Genomic DNA, 20,843 nt, shown 5'->3' on the forward strand with positions numbered 1-20,843 from the left:
TATTGTTGCCACTGATACAATAAAATGACACCATCACAGTGAGTACGATTTTCAGTGATTAGCATTCTGACACTATAAATCAGCAATAGCGTAACTTTAATCTTTTATTTGTTAAAAAGGAGGCTAACATTCCTAGTCATCAAGTCAACTGAAATTACTTTGAACTGAGTCAAGTATAATCAACGACGTGCCCTCTCTCCAAAGCCCCGCCCTACAAAAACAAACAAGCAAATCCGGTGTCAGCAAACCGCAACGTACGAAATGATTGACAGGCAAACAGTGCCTCTGATTGGCTATTGAAGCGCGGGCCGCGCCCCTGTTTCATACACGCGGCCGCCGTAGTTACGACCATCAACGGGGTAAAGCAATGGCGGAGAATTAAAAAGTATCACACAAAATTGTAAAATCGAAAAACAACCCACTGGATACAAAGCAAAGCCCGTATCGTTTTGAGCAAAAGTGATATTTATAACAGGCTGCAGCTGATTGGCTGAGCTGAAGCGGGCGGAAGTTTAAGGCGAGTGGGGATTCCCCGAGGGAAGTTCCCAGCTCATTATAAAACATACAAAATGTACATTTGTACGAATTAGTTCATTTCCTCCCGTTTAACGCGACAATATACGTGTAGCAGCGTCGCGATGTCCAAACTGTGCAAGGGTATACGTGCTTGGGCTGTTTAGAAGTGAAGGTAAGACTACAGTGAGTGCTGTACACTACTGAGTGCACTCAATTCATCAACTTTACTGTGTGTACTGCAACTATGTAGTTGTTTAACGAGTTGCTTTTGCTTTTAGTTGTTCGATCACATCTCAGACTTCTACCATTAGAAGGTTTGATTGTAAAACTTTGGTGGCGTCGCTGTTTTTGCTCTCTTTAATACAGTTTGAATGTAGTATTTACTGTGAAGTTCACTGTGTTGAAACACTTTAAGGTTGTGAAAAGGGTTAGCTGTCAAACTGGCTAAGTTTTGAGCCAAAAATCAAATTATACATATGTGTTTTTGTTTACAATCTTTATAATAAATATATACTAGGTTGAACTGTGTTCTCAGGACAAGAGTATTTTTCCACAAATGACTATGTTGTAATTTTATACAAATGTTTTCATATATTACCTTTTTAAATTAAGCCATTTTATGAATTGTATTGGCTACTACTTCATAATTGTTGTGCTGTTTAAATGTCGTGAAAAGCCTATGATATTTCCCATTGTGGCAACTTGCCCCAAATTGTGACAACATGCCCCTAAAAGTTCAATGAACTGTGTCTATATACTCACCCTGAGAAATACTGGAGTAAAATGTGTGACAACTAGCCCCGTGTTACTATAGACCAGGACATGACGTGCATTAACACTTTTGTATTTCATGACAAATTTAAAAACAATTTGTTTAGCGGTTATGTATTAAATTAATCTTCATGCTTTCATAAGTGAGGGGTAATTTATTTCAGTTTTGGCAACAAAAATATCTGACAACATTATTATTAGTTGCAGTTTATGTAAAAATGACACTATTTCTTAATTTGAACTCATTTAAGAGCCCGCCTGAAACTAAAAGGTTTAAAATAATATTGTGTATTTCTTTTAATATGAACACAAATAATACTTTCTGAACATTAGAGCAATGCACTAGTTTTCATATTTAGTAATTTGATAATATTTACCTGATACAAACAGCTAATCATGTGTTTTAAATGTATATATGTCAACAATTAAAAAATATAATATTTATAAATAAAATAGTATGTATGCATATATATATATATATATATATATATATATAAAACATTTGCCTGAAATGTTTCTCATGATCTTAAAAATCTTTTGATCTGAAGGCATAAGCTTACATGTTTGAAATGTTTTGTAGACAAAAATATAATTGTGCCACCATATTAATTTATTTCACTACAAAACTAACATTTTATTAAAAAAAAAACATTTTTGAAATTTAAGACTTGGACCTAATAATAAAGAAAAGCAGCCAATCAGTGCCCAATATAGATGGGAACTCCTTCAATACTGTTTAAAAAGCATCCCAGGGTGAGACCTCAAGCAGTGGGTTGAGAAAATGTCTGCAAACTCTAGTCAAAGGGGGACTACTGTGAAGATGCTTAAATATAACACAGTTTTGATTTATTTTGGATTTTGTTTAGTCACAACATAATTCCCATTGTTCCATGTATGTTATTCCATAGTTTGATGATTTTACTATTATTCTAAAATGTGAAAAAAAAACTTTTGACTGGTTATATATATATATATACATACATACACGTACACACACACACACACACACAAGGTGTCTAAGTAAGTTGTTTTTTTGGTCTGTCTGGGATTAGGGCCCGGGACCGCCCCGTTCGGAATGTTACTGAAGGCCCCGGAATGGACAAAAACATCAGTGAGCAGCTCAACAAAGCCTTTGAAGCGTACCGCAATGCATCTATTGAGAAAGATATTGCCAGAAAGGAACTTCAGAACAAGGTTCTGTTTGTGAACAATCAGTTCCATTAAACTTGTGTGTGTGTCTCTGTGTGTGTGTGTGTGTGTGTGTATCTCTCTGTGTGTGTATCTCTCTGTGTGTGTATCTCTCTGTGTGTGTATATCTCTCTGTGTGTGTGTATATCTCTCTGTGTGTGTGGGTGTGTCTCTGTGTGGGTGTGTCTCTGTGTGTGTGTGTGTGTGTATATATCTCTGTGTGTGTGTGTGTGGGTGTGTGTGTGTTTGTGTCTCTCTGTGTTTGTGTCTCTCTGTGTTTGTGTCTCTCTGTGTGTGTGTCTCTCTGTGTGTGTGTCTCTCTGTGTGTGTGTCTCTCTGTGTGTGTGTCTCTCTGTGTGTGTGTGTCTCTGTGTGTGTGTGTGTGTGAGAGAGAGAGATTGGGAAAACACTAAAACAGATCTATTGCAGACAGAGAAGTATCAACGCCAAACTCAGAAGCTGGAGAGAAAGATAGAAGAGCAAGCAAAAACCATCACACATCTTAAAGCTCAGCTCGGTTTACTTCAAAAACATGCACCAGGTTAGTAATGTGAATTTTCCCCCTGTTTTTTCATATATTATAATGATTTACTTTGTATAAACTGCATAAAGACAGTATAATCTGTCTGTAAAACTGTAAATAAACCTAAAAAGTTAGTTAATGGTCACTAGCAATCAAAAGTTTGGACGCCATCTTTATAATGATTATTTTCCCCATTTTTTTAGAGTGATATTAAGTAATTAAAAACATAACAGAAATTGAAGTATGGAAATTATGTAGCGATCATAAAATGTTAAACAAATGTTATATTTGAGCTTTCTCAAAGTAGTTCCCATGTATGCTGAACATTTGCTTTCATTTGTTGTGAAGGCGATGCCAAGTGAAACATTTAAGATAAATAAAGTTCTTTAAAAAAGAAAAACAGACTTTTGCTAAGAAATAAAAAAAAAACAGCAGGTTAGAAAGTTGTGTCTATATATGGTATATAATAAATGTATAAATAAATGTATTTTTATGCACTGTATAAATTTAAGATTAAGCAAATAATAGAAACATAGAAATCATCAGACAGTTAAAATGTAAGTGTACCTTTTGCCCATACAAATGTATGTAAATGACACAATGTAGAAGCTTCCACTTCCTTTCTCACTCTTTATGCACTCAGTGCTTTTAATAGTGTAAAGTTAATTTGTATGTGACATGGTCTAAAATGTTCTTGGAAAACTATTTTCAGATGTATGCTTTCACTTTTAATTGCCAGTATTGTTAATTTTGATGAGTGCGATTTGATATCTGGCCCGGTTCCATGTTGTACTTTTTTCAGTTTTAGGTGAGATGAAACTTGCAGAGTCTGCGCACAGAAAACAGGAAGTAGATACCTTGTCACCTAGCGATAATCGCCCTGACAACCAGTCCAGTTCCCTCAGGACTAACCCTTTCCTGGTGGGTGTTTCCTCCTAATGTCAATAATAAGGGATGTGACTCTAGTCAATCTTTAATGTCACAGTATTACACTTAATAAACTGTTAAAGGGATAGTTCACCCACTTCTCTCTTTTAGGCAGAATGTTAAGGACTGATAGTCTCAGTCACCATTCACTTTGATTGCATTTTTTTATCCATACAATGACAGTGAAGGGTGACTGTGAATTTCTGCCTTGCATCTCCTTTTGTGTTCCATAGAAGAAAGTCATACAGGTTTGATACAACGTGAGTGACAGCACTTTCATTTTTGGGCGAACTGTCCCTTTAAGCAACTCTTTAGTGCTGTATGTATGTTAGTCTTTGCATTATGTAACAAAATATCAAAAGTGGCATTTATTTTAAAGAAACGCACCACAAACACTTTTCAAGCAAGCTTGTTTGTTTTGTTGCAAATTATAAAACAATAGACACACGGTTCGAAATAAACATCATCATATTTGGACACTTTCTGGTTGTCAAACGGTAGTGGAACTTGTTCCTAGTTAATCATACACCCACAAAAAAAGTCACCGGTTTGTTAAAAATAATTGCAAAAATTCCTCCGAAAAGTTCAGAAAGCATCATTCGTTTGGAGATGCCACTTGCTTTGCATTCAGACATTTAAAGTGTGCCTTAAGGGTCCAAATACTATTCAAAGTTTCTTTATGAATATGCACATGCACCTTGTTGGTGTATTATTTCAGTATGTTGATTCAGATGTAATTGTAAATGAAAGTTCTTTTCCGACCCTCGCCCCCAAACCTCCCAGCCTTTATATTGTGTTCTCGTTGTTAACCGGCTCTTAGCAAAAGACGAACCTAATAGCTGAGTTTGCTGTGCTTTGTTAGTTATCCACAGTCACTCGGGGGTTAAGTTGTGAGAAATGTGCGAAAAAGATGTAGTTTTCTCTCTTCACAGTTTGATATCATTTTTAATCGCTATCTGTCCATAGTGAGAATGTTTCTCTAATTGAATCCAGTGTGATAATTCTTCTCAATTGTTTTCAGCTTAAACATGTATGTTTGAACCCACAGGGGGCACTAGAGCATAACACTATTGTTAGAGACTCTGTGAATTGAGTTCTCTCTTTTGAAAGGAGGTGTCACTATTTTTAGATGACTGTTATTCAAAGATATAGAAATGGCAGTTTTGAAATGGCTACTTTCTCTTTTTCCTGAACTTAATCTTGAGTAGATAATGGCCTCTAGTATGTGCCATTTAAAATGTGTAGTGGGCTTAACTTGTTGTGTGAAACAGTATGAGATCCTATCACAGAAAAATTCAAACTCTTGAGTCAAAGGTGTAATTAAGGTTTTTTTTGCAGTATATCCAGCTCATGCTCAACATGACCTGAATAAATCAAACTAAACTTGGGTCTGGGTCAATATTGTTTTATTTATCAAAATAAGTATATATATTTGTTTTATACTTTATATATATATATATATATATATATATATATATATATATATATATATATATATATATATATAAAATTCATAAAAAATATTGATTTTATATGAAAATGTGTTTTAATATTAATAATATTAAAATATTTTATATTCAGGTTTTATTTTCATATTTATAAAATATAGATTTGATATGAATATGTTTTAATTTTTATATGAATAATATACAATATAATTTTTTCTATTATATTAATATTTATAAAAATATTGATTTTATATGAAAATGTGTTTTTAGTGTTTATATGAATAATGTAAAATATAATTTTGTATATTAATATTTATGATTTATATTTATAAAAATATAGATTTTATATGAAAATGTTCGATTATTTTTTTATATGAATAATATAAATTATTATATTTATAAAAATATTGATTTTATATGAAAATATGTTAGAATTATTTATATGAATAATGTAAACTATTATATTTATAAAAATCTACATTTTATATGAAAATGTTCGATTTTTTTTTTTATATGAATAATATAAAACATTATATTTATATAAAAATGTGTTTTATATTTATAAAACTATAGATTTTATATGAAAATATGATTTTATTTTTATATGAATTTATAAAATATAATTTTTTATATTATATTTATAGTACTATTTATATTTTATATTAATATTTAATAAAATGTAGATTTTATATGAAAATATTTTTTATGTGAATAAAATTCAATGTGAATTCAAATTAAATATGAATTATATTTATATTAATATGTAATTTTATCTGAATAATAATAATAATATGATGAATATAATTGTAAAATGTTAAATGTTTTATAGAAAACAATATAGTATTTATTTATTAATATATAATAATTATTATTATTATTATTTAAAAAAAATTCTATAAAACATTTACATTTTATAATATATATTTAAAAAAAATATTGTTATTATTCAGAAAGAAAAATTCTTAATTAATTGACAATTAAACACATATTCATCCTCAAATTTTATTACCATAATGTAAATAGTATGAGATAAATATAAATATCATATTACAGGATCTTTCCTGTAATTTAGTAAACAACCTTTTTAGCAGTTATGATGAATTTGGGGGATTTATCATGAAAATATTTCTTAATGGTTTTAGTATCTTTATGCAAAATATAAATGAAATATTTTAATTATATTCAAGTTATTCCGGTCTGGTGTGATGACAAATCTGTATTTTGCTTATTTTAATTGGTAATTCTATTTATCTTTCTTTTGCGCAGATAAACGAACCCACAGAGTATTCCGGGATGCTTCCACATACAATAACTGCCGCTTCCGGAATAAAGAGGTACACCATCCATCCATCTTCTACAGCCGTTTGTTCTATGTAGGGTCACGAGTAGTGCTGGAGCCTAACACGATTCATTTCACTTTATAAAATGAATTATTAAAGAAGGATTTTACACTTCAGTCCCACAAGCAGCCAGACTAAAGATTTGACCCTGAACTAAATCAACTGATTAACTAAGTCTGTTTGTTTGAGGTTGGAATTGGCAGATCAGTTCTACTGTTGTCAGATATTTGCTCTTGTAAAGTATATATTGCATAGAGTCTGAATAACAGTATGCAAAACCAATATATAGAGACAACAGCCCTAAAATTCCATACTTATGTAATACTAATGCAGTTCTGCTGATGTGGGATCAGTTTTTGTGGCCTCTGTTGCAACTAAAGTGGAGGTACGCTGACCTTAAATCAGCATAAATCTTGTCAACAACAACTAAACAAAGCAAGTGGTGTTTTAACTCGACATTCTGAAGTGGAATGTTAAACTTTTATTTTGTATTATTATTTCTAGATAATAAAAATGTAAACTCTCTCTTATAAATCAGATCACCGTGACAACCATAAAGTATGAGAGAACTTTTTGTCTTAACAGTATGTTTGTAGTTTTATAATTGAAAACCTAAAAAACTAAACATTTGTTTTTAATATTTTGTGTGTGTGAGTGTCTGTGAGTGTGTGTGTGTGAGTGTGCTGTGTGTGTGTGTGTGTGTGTGTGTGTGTGTGTGTGTGTGTGTGTGAGTCTCTGTGTGTGTGTGTGAGTCTCTGTGTGTGTGTGTGAGTCTCTGTGTGTGTGTGTGAGTCTCTGTGTGTGTTGAGTCTCTGTGTGAGTCTGAACAGTAACTGGATATAACTGGATTATTTTTATTTTTTTCATTGGGAAAGACCCAAGTAGGTTTTTTTTTTTTTTTTGACTTCTCTTTCTCTTTCGCACAGTGAAGACGTTTTGGACACTCTGCAGGAAATCCAGGGGACTTTCCAGAGGATTCAAACCTTAGCTAGACGACAGAAAGATCACCTGAAGAGAATACACAAAGGAAATGAAAGCGCTAATGGTAAAAGCTATTTTAGAGCCTCATTTGAAATTTTGGACTAATGTCCTTTATTAAATTATAGCTGTTATACCACCTCACCCAAGTGTGTTTCGTTCCATTCTAATTAAATCAGGTAAAATAAAAACCATAGAGTTACAATTACATCGCAAATGTCACAACAAATTTGTAATTATCTAACTAGTATTTTAACGCAGCATACTAGTAATGATACATTCTGGCGGTGACTCCTGCACGCAATTAAAAGCAAAACTACTTGATGCAAAGCCATGATGTAAGGGCTCTTTGCTCCAATGACCTCTGACCTCTGCACAGCATAAAAATAAACTGCACAGATGAACATGTTCAATTATCACTTTGATAAATGTTGTTTTGAAGCCGCAAACTGTTACACAATTACGTGTCCTCTGTGAAATGACTTGAAAATAACAATACGCCAGTGAGATGTATTTTTGGACGTGGTAGCATGATGGAAAGCATGAAGATAACCCAGTGTCTTGCCCTGTGGAACAGTCATGTGTATTAAATGTAATTCATATAGCATGTTAAGGCAAGCATAACTATTACTATTATTCATACTTGGGGTTAGAGGTTCTAAAAAATCCAAAGGATTAAACTTTTGGCGCATTATGTGTGTGGCTTGTTGAGGAAAGGTGTGCTATTACTTTTCTAAGTGATTGGATTTAAAATGTCTGCCTGGCAGAGGACAAAACGGGCAGCTTGCGTTGAAAAGAGGCCCCCAAGGGATATCTAGGGACTATAATATCATAGAGACGTGAGGTTGGGCTTTTTTTTAACCTAGCAACCAGATAGCAATGTGCTAAAAACCTCTTTGAACACCTAAAAGGAATAGTTCACCCAAAAATGAAAATTCTCTCATTCTTTGCTCGCCCTCATGATATCCCAGATGTGAATGACTTTCTGTCTTCTGCAGAATACAAATTAAGTTTTTTTAAGAAGAGCGTCTCAGTTCAGTAAGTCCATTCAATGCAAGCGAATAGGGTCCAACATTTGGAAGCTCCAAAAAGCACATAAATGTAGCATAAAAGTAATCCATAAGACTCCAGTGATTTAATACGTCTTCTGAAGCTATGCAATCGGTTTTGGGTGAGAACCAACCAAAATGTAACTCATTTTTTACTGTACATCTTGACATTGCAGTCTGTAGGCATGATCAATATTTCAAGCTCGATTAAACTTCCTAGTGCTTGACGCATGCATAGAGCGCTAGATGGCCTTAGGAAGTTTAATCGAGCTTGAAATCATGATCGCCAAGGAGACTGCAGATGTCAAGATGTGGACTTCAGAAGACATGGATTAAACCAATGAAAGTGAAAGGTAATTTGATATTATCAAGCTCTAAAAAGTACAAATAAAAGCACTAAAAGGAACAAAAATGCAATTTAAGCACCTTAAAATTAGTTTATACAACTCATATGCTGTATCCCAAGTCTTCTGAAGCCATCTGATCAAGCTTAAAGGGATAGTTCACCTAAAAATCGAACTAATCCTTTAAATTTAAGTCATTGTTCACTGATAATCGTCTCCACCTCATTAGCTCTCAAATCAAATTTTTGATCACGTATGTATATTATCTTGCAGAGTAGTGATTTGTCATATAACGTGAAAAGCAGTAGTGTGTGGCATCATTGAAATCGAACCCAGGATGACACTTCTAAAGCCATCGTTTTGAATTGAACAATGAAATTTTAGAGCATTTGTGGAGGGGAAGATTATCAGTGAAGAGCATTTTCCTCCACAAAACTATCATATGACTTGAGAAGAGTTGGAATATAGTCGTATGAACTACTCCTTTTTAGATCTTGGTACTGTATATAAATCACCATCAACTTTCATTGTATGGAAAAGATACCATGCTTTGTGTTCCAAGGAAGAAAGAAAATATGAAATGACAAATCTTTCAGCTTAGGGTGAGCAGTTCCAGATAAATAGAAATGCATCTGAAAAATCCTATTCTTTTAGCAAATGGAAATATGAGGTAATGTCATTTCTTCTAACAATGATCTCAGACTCGTTGCCCTAGTAAAAATGTCTCTGCATACCGTAGTGTTGAATAACAGTCACTGAATCCAAGCCATTCTGTGATCATCATGATTTGATTGCTACATTACTAACTCCACTTGCCTTAGTGTGATCACAGACTTTGATCAGGAGAATTTCAAGCTCTGTATTTGATTTTAATTGGCTGGCGGTGCAGTGGCAGGGGCTGGCGCAGTTGTTATGGTAGTTCAATTCTTACTGCATTGTTTGGTGCTAAAATTGACAGAGTTCCTCATTAATAGTCAGCGTTGCATGATGTGCATATCACTGCTGTGCTTTCTTTGCATTTGCATACTAATGTATTATATATATGAGTGAGCGAGAGACCGACAAGAGAAATATGAGGAAAAATGAATGAATTTGAGCGTTTTCTCCACCGTTTAAATCAGCGCCTTGGGCCTGTCGGTTTCCCTATTAAATGAATGTTCCGGTTTCAATGCAAATTAAGTTCTATCAACAGGATTTGATCATGACGGCAAATTCTACACGTTCCTCAGTTTTAAATAAAGATGAAAACAATTGTGTTTACAGTAAAGCACACAGTTACAAATGAAAAACACGTTAACATTGTATGTGTTGACATGAGTCTATTGTGATAGGATTGCTCCGACCGACAGTGGATTTTGCCGATACCGATAACTAAGGTGGTGGAAACGGCTGATAACCGATTAATTAGCCAATAGATTTTTTTTCAAATCAATTTATTGAATGATCAAAGAGTTCTTAATCTTTACTTATTATGACGGGCACAGACAATAAAGCGAGTCCAAAATTAATCAAACCCAAAATGCAGTTTATTGTGCAACCACAATTCCAATAATAACCAGAAGATTTGGAGCATAACATGGGACTTTAACTATGAACAAGCCTGGAATACACTGGGAACTTTTATAAAAAAAAAAAATTACAGAGTACTGTAAATATTTAATAAACTAAGCTTTTTATAGCCTATAATTTCACACGATGAGGATTATTTATGAGGGATAAAAAAATCAGGAATACAAACTATCTGCATTTGTCGACAACGATGGTCCAAAAAAGCAACTATCGGCACTGATTAATCGGTAAACCGATACATCAGTCTGCCTCTGAAAGTTATATCCAAGCGATAACGTTTGCATTAAATGCACAAGGATTCCAGAAAGAGACCATTTACATAGAGAACTCCATTTGAAATATCATTGGATTGCGACGGATTACGCGTAATCAAAGCTCTTTCCTACATACGGACTATAAAGAGCAGTTCACACAATACGCGTTGGGTCTCATGACACAGTTTTAAACATTGGCTTATGATCAATGTTGCAGAAATAAAACTAAGAATATGTGGAATTTTAAAGACACTTTTTAACGCTTTACTTGTGCCACACGAATGTCTTTTGAATTATCTTTATTTAAAGATCTTTTCTCAGTAAATATTGATGGATGTGATTTATTTACAATTAAGTTTAAACAATTTTTAAACGATTGTCAGCGCTTGTACAAATACTTTAGTCTTAATTTTGAACAATATGTTTGTTTTATTATTTCAAACCTAATAACTTATTTTTGCTTGAAAATCGATTGTTTTTTGTTTTTGTTTTTTTGGGCTGTCAATAAATGTTTCGCATACATAAATATTTGCTGAGAAAGCCCCTCAAATAATAATAATTCACTATATAATGATTAAATAATTATGAATAAAATGTATTGTAAAAAAAATAATGCATTACATTATTTAGGCACAAGTCGAGCATTAAAAAAGACAATAAAAAGCGGCTTTAGAATGCAATATATTGCATATATTTATTTGCATATCACTGAACATAATCCAATCATTGGTTTACAGTTCACAGTAATCCATTTTGCAACTGAATTTATCAATCAAGAGATTTATTGTAAGAGCTTGTTTAAGGACCCATCAATGATAATAATAATAATGATAATAATACATTTTATTTATAGGCACCTTTCAAGACTCTCAAGGGCACCTTACAGACATAATCAAGTTTACAATAAGAGAACATAAAAGATAAAAAACCTAAAATCACATATAAAAATTGGCATTATCATAGGACTGTATACCTTCATAAATAAGAGTTGTTTGTAGGAAGCTAATTTAAAAAGGTGGATTTTGAGGAGGGACCTGAAAGTGGAAAGACGATCACAATTACGGATGTCTGGCGGTAAAGAGTTCCAGAGTCGTGGAGATGCACTGCTAACTGATCTGGACCCCATAGAAGTCAGACGAACCGAAGGTATCACAAGAGAAAGAGGAACAGGAACTAAGAGTGCGGGAAGGAGAATATATATATATATATGAAGAAGATCGAGAAGATAGGAAGGTGCTAGTCTATGAAGAGCCTTGAAGGTCAATAACAGGATCTTGTAATCAATACGAAGTTTAACAGGGAGCCAGTGAAGTTGATGAAGAATAGGAGTTATATGAACAGAGTTAAGAGTTAGAAGTCTATGTACACCTGCGTCAGTCGGATGATTTGGACCGTCTTGGTCGTGTCATGTCATAAACGCCGTTTTTAAGTCGCTGTGTCACGTTAAACAAAGTTTGAAATGTAGGAAAACACATCTCGAGATCTTGAGATCTCTGAATTTGGATTTGCGCTCCAACAAGCTGTGTTTGTACGCAAGAACGTGTTTTCATCTTGTGTCGTCTGCTGTCTGTGAGTGTGGTTTGTTCTCTGTATAAGCTGCTCGTTGCCTTTACAGCAAATTTCGCTTACTGCCCCCTGGAGAAATCAGCTGGTACTAAAAGCTTGAATTGCTCAGATATGACGAATCTTCCTTATTACAGTCCACGGACATGATTAATAGCGTTAATTTTTTAGCTATATAATTAATCACACAGAAGTAACATGTTAAATCGAGAGCCCAAGTTATTGTATTATAATGAAAAGACATGCACTCAAAAAATTAAAATAATTATATATATAAAAAATTTTTTGGTGTGTGTGTGTGTGTGTGTGTGTGTGTCAGTGTGTGTGTGTGTGTGTCAGTGTGTGTGTGTGTGTGTGTGTGTGTGTACTGTATGTGTGTGTGTGTGTGTGTGTGAGCGTGTATTTATCACTTTGTGGGGACCAAATGTCCCCATAAGGATAGTAAAACTCGAAATTTTTGACCTTGTGGGGACATTTTGTCGGTCCCCATGAGGAAAACAGCTTATAAATCATACTAAATTATGTTTTTTGAAAATGTAAAAATGCAGAAAGTTTTCTGTGAGGGTTAGGTTTAGGGGTAGGGTTAGGTTTAGGGGATAGAATATAAAGTTTGTACAGTATAAAAACCATTATGTCTATGGAAAGTCCCCATAAAACATGGAAACACAACATGTGTGTGTGTGTGTGTGTGTGTGTGTGTGTGTGTGTGTGTGTGTGTGTGTGTATATATTTTTTGCTGCTTGTTCAATTTATTTCAAGGAACTAAAGCAACACAATTCTAGAACATTTCGTCTCAACTTGATTTAATTGTGTTATATCTATTTATATTTGTAGAATGGAAGTTGGGACTACGTTAATACTTTTTGGGCATACTATTAATACTGCGCAGGTTATTTCTATTTCCCAGCATGCAACCAGAATGTATTTAGCATGCTGAAATTCACATTTACTAGTTAGTACATAAAGAAATAAAAGAGATTTATTTGAGTTACATTGACATGTCTAATGTTATTGGGTTTACTCTGTTCAATTGGACCCCATTTCCACCTGGTATTACGATGCATTTCAGGTGATCCAATCACACATGGTCAGGTCTAAAAGGGGTCTAAACTGTTTTGTGATCACAAAATCCACATAAGAATATGGTCAAAAACGAATTTGTCCGCATCACATTTGAAGTGTAAACGATGATCTGTCCTGTATGCGTCCCGGCAGCAGTGAAGCGCCACCCCTCACCTGTCAATCATCCACTCTGCTAAAACAAGAGAGTTTAAACTTTGCAGTTTATGAGCGACATAAAAGGAAATCCTTCGGATCGGGAAATTTTAAAGCGGATAAAATCACGAGAGCTTCACGGATCCTCTTCAGTGTGTCTGATATCAACACAGATGACAAGCACGAACACCAGAAGCTCCTTTAATCCACTAAAATAGCACATAATTCTGCTTGACTTGTTGCGTTTGTGCTTCTGGGAGAAGCTTTTTCTTTGTCTTTTCTGACATTATTGTGCTTTATTATCATGCAGTAACACACTGATAGAGTGATTGATGTATGTCATCTTGAAACAAAGACCCTCCCCTCCAATCCCGAACACAAGAGTTCACAGGGGACACATTTAAATGACCAGGTGTAAACGGCGTCTTTTGTCTTACCAGACCACATGTGGTCGGATCACCCAAGGTATTCCATCTTAATACCTGATGGAAACGGGTCCTAAGGTTCTGTCATAGACAACATAGTAATTTTAAATGATGAAAATTAACTTGTGTATAAATGTGCATCTTTAAGTGAAGTTTAGATGTCCAAATACTTTTTGGGGCTGCTGTAAATAAACGTCTTTGAAATATTGTCTCCAGAACAGTTTTCCATGCCCATCCAATGCACGGACGACACGGTGGAACAGGCTGAGGTGTCCTTTTCTGCACCACTACAGCCAGAAGTTGACAACACTTTATCCTCCACATCTCTTGCATCACGTGGTGTCGGTCCAGACGACGGCCTCTTTGATTCATTAAGTGGCCTGAGCATCAAGTTTCCCCCAAACCCAGACTCCGAATACGACTTTCTTAACAGTACGCCAGATAAACGAGAGGGCCTGCCCCTGCAAATACCCGACCTTGGAGACCACGGAAACACATTGAGGGAGGAGTCTTATCCATCATACCCCGCCCCCTCTTCGCCCACTCACACATCTGCCGCATCTTCTGTGGCGCATGAAAATGTACGAGGACCCCAACAGGTAAGATGTGCATTCACGCGCAAGATCTGAAATGAACACTCGCCAAGCTTCAAATGCTAGTAAAAAATGACTTTCACGAGTATATATAACTTAATCGGCGATTGGGCGAAAACTGCTAAGGGGTTTTTGACACGATGCTTTTGCGTTCATATGCACTTTTTTTTATGTTGTTTTATTTTTTATCAATACTTTTCTGTACTGAATGAAATTGATGTATTAACAACTTTTATCACGCTTCGTCCACCATCTTTAATTTTTTAGCCACAGAGCTTGTCGAAGAATGCATTCTAGGATTGCCGTTCTACGGGAAGTGTATGTGCAGTGCTGCCGTAACATTTGGCAAAACAGTAGTTTAGAGGCTATTTACACCAAACACATTTTTGTGTCTGTTTGCTGTGTTTTTCTATGTTTACATGCACTAGATGGACGTCTTTGACGGGGTTTTTTTAGCATCTTGCACTAGAGTTCCACATTTTTTGACGCTGTTTCGAGTTAAAAAGAAACTTTTTAAAATGTGTCTCGAGACATCTGCATTCTGTTGTATATTCATTGCGTGCCATCTAGCTTTTTTAAATGCAAGCGTGCATTTGGACCAACATCATACAATTATTGCATAAACCGCCATTATACTACAATAAAATGAACACAAGCTCAATGCTATATATACTGCAAGACTCACACATTATGTAAGCCTCACATCTGCATGGGGATTTTGCTCCATTCCATTTTGGATGTGCTAAGACCACAGAGAGCTGTGAATCACGTGTTTCCTTTTCTTCTGTGTTGTCATACTATTACACTAGTTTCCGGACTGTTCTTTTAGCTCTCTTCTAGTTTAAAAGTGTTCCAGATAGCTAGCATGGTTCATCTGTTTTAAGAGCATGAAAAAATAAAGTGTTGTTGGCAAACAGACATTTCAAACAGAATGACTAAATTATGAAGCGTAAATGTGGTGTTATCAAAATGCTCCAAAGAGCATTGACATAATTTTTTAATCATGTGTTGTGTGCAAATAGCCAGATCTTTATATACAAAGATAACTAACTGATTATGAAGTCTGTTATTTTGGTTGTCATATAGCAATGTGCAATTTTGGAAAGCATGAGATGTGAGAGAAATGATGAAATAAAAATAAAAGGTAATGCTATCTCGCTAGCAGATGCATGTTATTTTTAATAATGGTTGGGAGTATGAAACAAAAGTGTCATTTTTACACCGTGCCCATGTCTGCATTCGGTCCTGCAGTAATAATGATGCTTGTGTTCGACATCTAGACATGTAAAGCCATAACTATGTCAAGAAAAGACATTAGGAATACCATAAGGCTTTTGCACATAGGGCTGGGAGATATAGCAAAAAAAAATAAAAATCTCAATATGTTTCTGTGTTCTGATGAAATGTAATATATATATATCTCAATATTTATGCATTATTGTTTGTTCCTGTAATTGATCGGGGGGGGGGTCACCATTTCAACCGAACAGATATTGCTGCCAAATAATTGTAACACAATAAATAATCTAGCTTTTCCATTGGGTTACTCGGTCAAATAAACCAGATTTCAGAAACTTCCTCATTTGACAAATTGTTAATACTTATTCTAAAGAAAGATAAACATACATGTTGATGAAAGCCAAAATATTTAACCGCATGGATCAAAATTGACCGGGTAATCCTTTACTTTGTAGGTGGAGGGTTCAAAAGAACAATTGACCCTTGGGTTGTTGGGCCCCTAATGATGCTTTCCAGAGCTTTCCAGACGTACATTTCTGAAATCCAAAAACTAGATATTGGTTTTGCACCAACTGAAGAGCCACATTCAGCCACACTTACTCTTAAAAAAGAAAAATCGAGATTTTGATATTATTGTTTTAATGTGAATAAAGGTACATTTCTAGTTGTTTTAACATTATTTGTACTTCAGACCTTTGTTTTGTTGGACAAGAAAATCTAGCTTCATATGTACCATGTGAACACAAACGTTTTCGACCAATTTTTGGATGGAGCCACATTGGGAGTCCCATATGATTTAACCATATATGGCCCTGAAATTAAGATACAAAAAGAAAACTTTGTTCTAAACCAGAATCTAAAAGGATATTAAGATGTCTATTATACTTCTGGAGTTATACGCACTGCAACTTTGGAAAGACAACAGAAAATATGTCTTTTTTACCATTTTTCAACGCACACCATTGGCATGTAATGCAACAAGGGATGCTGAAGTCAACTGATTTTGGTAAAAGACCTTCCTACCTCTGTGTAAATATAAAATCATGACGCTGCCACCTTATTTAGGTATTATTTTTTTACCTGTAGTTTGGTCCCAAAATCATTGGCGAAAATTGTCCTTTTTACTCTCCTCTACAAAATAATGGATTACTCTGTAAATATTGATCCATGGTGTTTCATATTTTGGCTTTCATCATCATTTATGTTTCTCTTTTATCAGTTAAAAATGATCAAAAAACTAAATTAAGCCGAGGACCTTTGGTTGAGTTGACATGAAATGACCCTCTAAATGAGCTCAAGGAAGAATGTATTTAATCCTTTTCATTTACATATATGCACTAATATAAATACATTTAAATTATATTTACATTTATCCAAAGCGACTTCCAGTGCACTTATTACAGGGACAATCCCCCCGGAGCAGCCTGGAGTTAAGTGCCTTGCTCAAGGACACAATGGTGGTGGCTGTGGGGATTAAACCAGCAACCTTCTGCTTAACAGTTTTAGTGCTTTAGCCCACTACGCCACCACCACTCACCACTAACTAAACAAACTAGTAAAAGACGGGCACGGGCAGTTTCAGCGTTATGGATGTGACATTTGCAGTGAAAATGTGAAATTTAACTTCATATATAAAGCACTCATCATCAGCATATCAAACATATTTATATATAATCATAGAGCCCTGCAGATAGTAGTAGAAGTCGGAAATCGGGAAATTACGGATGGGACAAAAATGGACACAAGTTTTTGGGAGACGACACACTTTTTTAAAAACTGAATTGAAATGCACAACCCAGAAATAATAATTTCCACAGAATGTGGAAGAGTTGACACTCCTAAGAACAAATTCGTTATCGTTTTCACATAAATGGGGGAAAAAATGGCGTTATGGACATGACTGTTGTGAAAACAGCACTTGCATCTTGAGGGGAAGCCATCCAAAACGCTTTGAAATCTGCAGACTATGACCTCTGTGACATAATATTATATAATGCCCATCAAGTCTGCATGAAGAATTGAAATAAGATTGAAATCACCATTATTCCATGGTAAGCTTGATATTTTCGTGGAATTGCCCAGATCGCAAAATTGACCTACATTTATTTTTATATAAATGAAAAATGCCACTCAAAGTCTTTGGTCAACATTTGAGCAAATTGATCAAAATCGTTTTGAATAGATTCCCTGAAATTGAACTCCCAAAATCACTTGTAAAATTGACATTTGAGGCGCTATTAAAACATCTCTGTCTTAAAGGGATGGCCTATCCAAAAAAAAGGTAATTCTGTCGTTGTTGATCCCAAACCTGGTCTTCATTTTGTGGAGCATGAAAGGAGATGTTTGGCTGAATGTTAGGGACTGTCAGCCTCAGTCACCATTCACTTTCATTGTATGGGAAAAAAAAAGATGCAGTGAAAGTGAATGGTGACTGAGACTAACATTCTGTCTGATATCACCGTTTGTGTTCCTTGGAGAGTGAAAAAAAAGATTTGAACAACAAGAAGTTGAGTAAATGATGACAGAATTGTCATAAATGAACTAGACTTAATGGCCAAATAAAATATGCATTAAAATAATCACCGTATTCGTGATGAAATAATCGCAAATGGATCATTAATATACGATGATATATCACCCAGCTCTATTTTCACATCCTTTTTAATTGTATTTTTTTACTAACGCCATATTTATCCTGCACTTTGACCATGTTTCCGAGTACTGATGCATGTGGAATAGTTTAATCTTGGCTTTTATTTATCCAACATTATCTAAAGCCAGTTTGTCTCTATTGCTGCCCTCGCTGCTGTCTAATGTCCTCTTGTCTGTCCAGCTTTTTTGGACCCCAGACCTCCCGGACATGTCCTCCCAGGCGCCAGGGACAGACGTGCAGCAGATGAACAGCAAAGAGAAGTGTGCCTTTTGCGAGGATGATGTACCCCCAAATCACATGTATAGCCACCTCAATTCACACTTCAAGAACAAAGCTGGCGATTGACAAATGCGGGCAAGGGGCCGCCCGCAGGACTGCAACGGGCTTTATTCGTGGCTTTGTCGTGTAGCGCTCTACCCGTCAGAACACATTTACTCCTGTCCTTCAGTGACACCATGAAGAGAGCGGAACCTTCCACGCTCGTTTATTTAATTAGGAGAACTTTAAACGGTTCATTTTAGGCTGGTCATGTCTTAATTAATCTTTTTAGCTGCATTTTAGTTGGAGGCATTCTGATGACAGTTTACTTTGCGGTAAAGACATGCTTTCATTTCATTGAAGTAATTTAATTCGAGATGCCAATATCAAAGACATTCATATCCCATGATTGTAAATGCTGTTTATGTGAGGTCAGTCCAATGCTGTGTCATACAAGAATTAAACATCACACCGTTTTACTTCTAGACGCCATTAAGTCTCTTTCTATAGAACACTTTTTGTTTGCATATATTACGTTAAAAACAAAACATCCATTTCTATTGTCTTAAAAGGGTTAGTTAACTCAAAAATGCAAATTATGCCATAATTTAATCACCGTCATGTTGTTCCGAACCCGTATAACCATAGCCTCAGTCACCATTCACTTTCATTGTATGGAAAAAAGATGCAATGAAAACATTCACTTTTGTGTTTCGTAGAAGGGTCATACAGTTTTGGAACAACATGAGGGTGAGTAAATGATGACAGAATTGTCATTTTTGTGTGAATGATCCTTTTCATGTCAGGCCATGCCTTGCTTATAAATTGAGTACATTTGTGAATATATTTGCCTTGTTCTGATCACAGGACTTTCAGGCATAAGAGAGACCGGGGCTAGTTGTCACATGGTGAGGCCACTATATATATATATATATATATATATGTATATGTATATGTCACAAGTCCAATTACATATGTTTTTGTTGGTTTCTAACACTTTCAAAACAGTCTTTTTTTGAACCGAAAGGTATTTTTAATACATGTTAGGTCAGAGCAGGTTTTCACGTGTTTTATATGTTGTAGTATTCTAGAATTAATTTACATCTGTTATGGAATTACAGCATCTGCTGGCAAAAACAATGTTTGATATTTTTGTTTGTTACATTTTCGCAGTTTCATTTATTATTTTACTGTTTAAATTTTAGCCGAAAAGGCTATTTAACGGCAGGTTCCCCTTGTGACAACTTACCCCATATAATGTAACAAAACGCCCCAATATAAAGCTCAACATGTGTTCAGTGAACTTTATCTTTTCTCCAGGGAAATAACAGTATAAATGTTTAAAAGCTGTTTCTGTAGCCAGGACTTTAAGGTTGTGTATGTGTCTAAATGAACTTTCCAAAATAAAACCACTCTGAGAAATAAAGTAAAAAGTGTGACAACTAGCCCCGGTCTCCCCTTTTCGCAACATATCTAGTATAAGAAGTTTCAGCAACACCGTTGTAAATTTACTGGCCACTGGATACATTTTCCATTTAATCGTTTTGGAAGTAATAACTCCTAATTGCTTTAATTTGATAACTTAATTTTAATTTGTACCACCTGTGTGAGGGAATCTGTTTAGAATAAGAAATAATTCTTAGATAATTATTCCAACTATAAACACCATCTGGTCTATGAAATCACTGCTGCACAGGTGTAACAGATTAATAAAAACTTTGCTACTACACATAGTATCAAATGCAAGCTCACTTAGCAATTACATGCACCATTATTTTGTGATTTATAGTGTATTGTTTTGTGGCCTTCTTGTTAATAGGTTTTATATGCGTGTTTAGGGCCCTGCCGTTCATCCACATGAATGAACAGAAGTGAATAGCACTTAGATGAATGGAGAAGTATTGACTACACGATATCCCCCCACACACACACACAGACGGCCCGTCATTAGCTGCTCGAATACCTCTAATACCAAAACATTCCAGCTTTT

The 20,843-nt window shown here is 34.9% G+C and overlaps 1 protein-coding gene across 1 annotated transcript; it reads left to right on the plus strand.

The window, feature by feature from the left end:
• Positions 1–397: 397 nt before the first annotated feature.
• On the plus strand, positions 398–20,614 carry tank (TRAF family member-associated NFKB activator). Its single transcript, XM_052142076.1, has 8 exons — positions 398–688; positions 2,340–2,481; positions 2,905–3,016; positions 3,801–3,919; positions 6,640–6,707; positions 7,640–7,758; positions 14,327–14,709; positions 18,776–20,614. The coding sequence occupies exons 2-8, from the start codon at positions 2,383–2,385 to the stop codon at positions 18,938–18,940; spliced, it is 1,065 nt and encodes a 354-aa protein (XP_051998036.1). The 5' UTR covers positions 398–688; positions 2,340–2,382; the 3' UTR covers positions 18,941–20,614.
• The last annotated feature ends 229 nt before the right edge of the window (positions 20,615–20,843 follow it).

Source organism: Xyrauchen texanus, chromosome 14, assembly GCF_025860055.1.
Source record: "Xyrauchen texanus isolate HMW12.3.18 chromosome 14, RBS_HiC_50CHRs, whole genome shotgun sequence".
NCBI lineage: Eukaryota > Metazoa > Chordata > Actinopteri > Cypriniformes > Catostomidae > Xyrauchen > Xyrauchen texanus.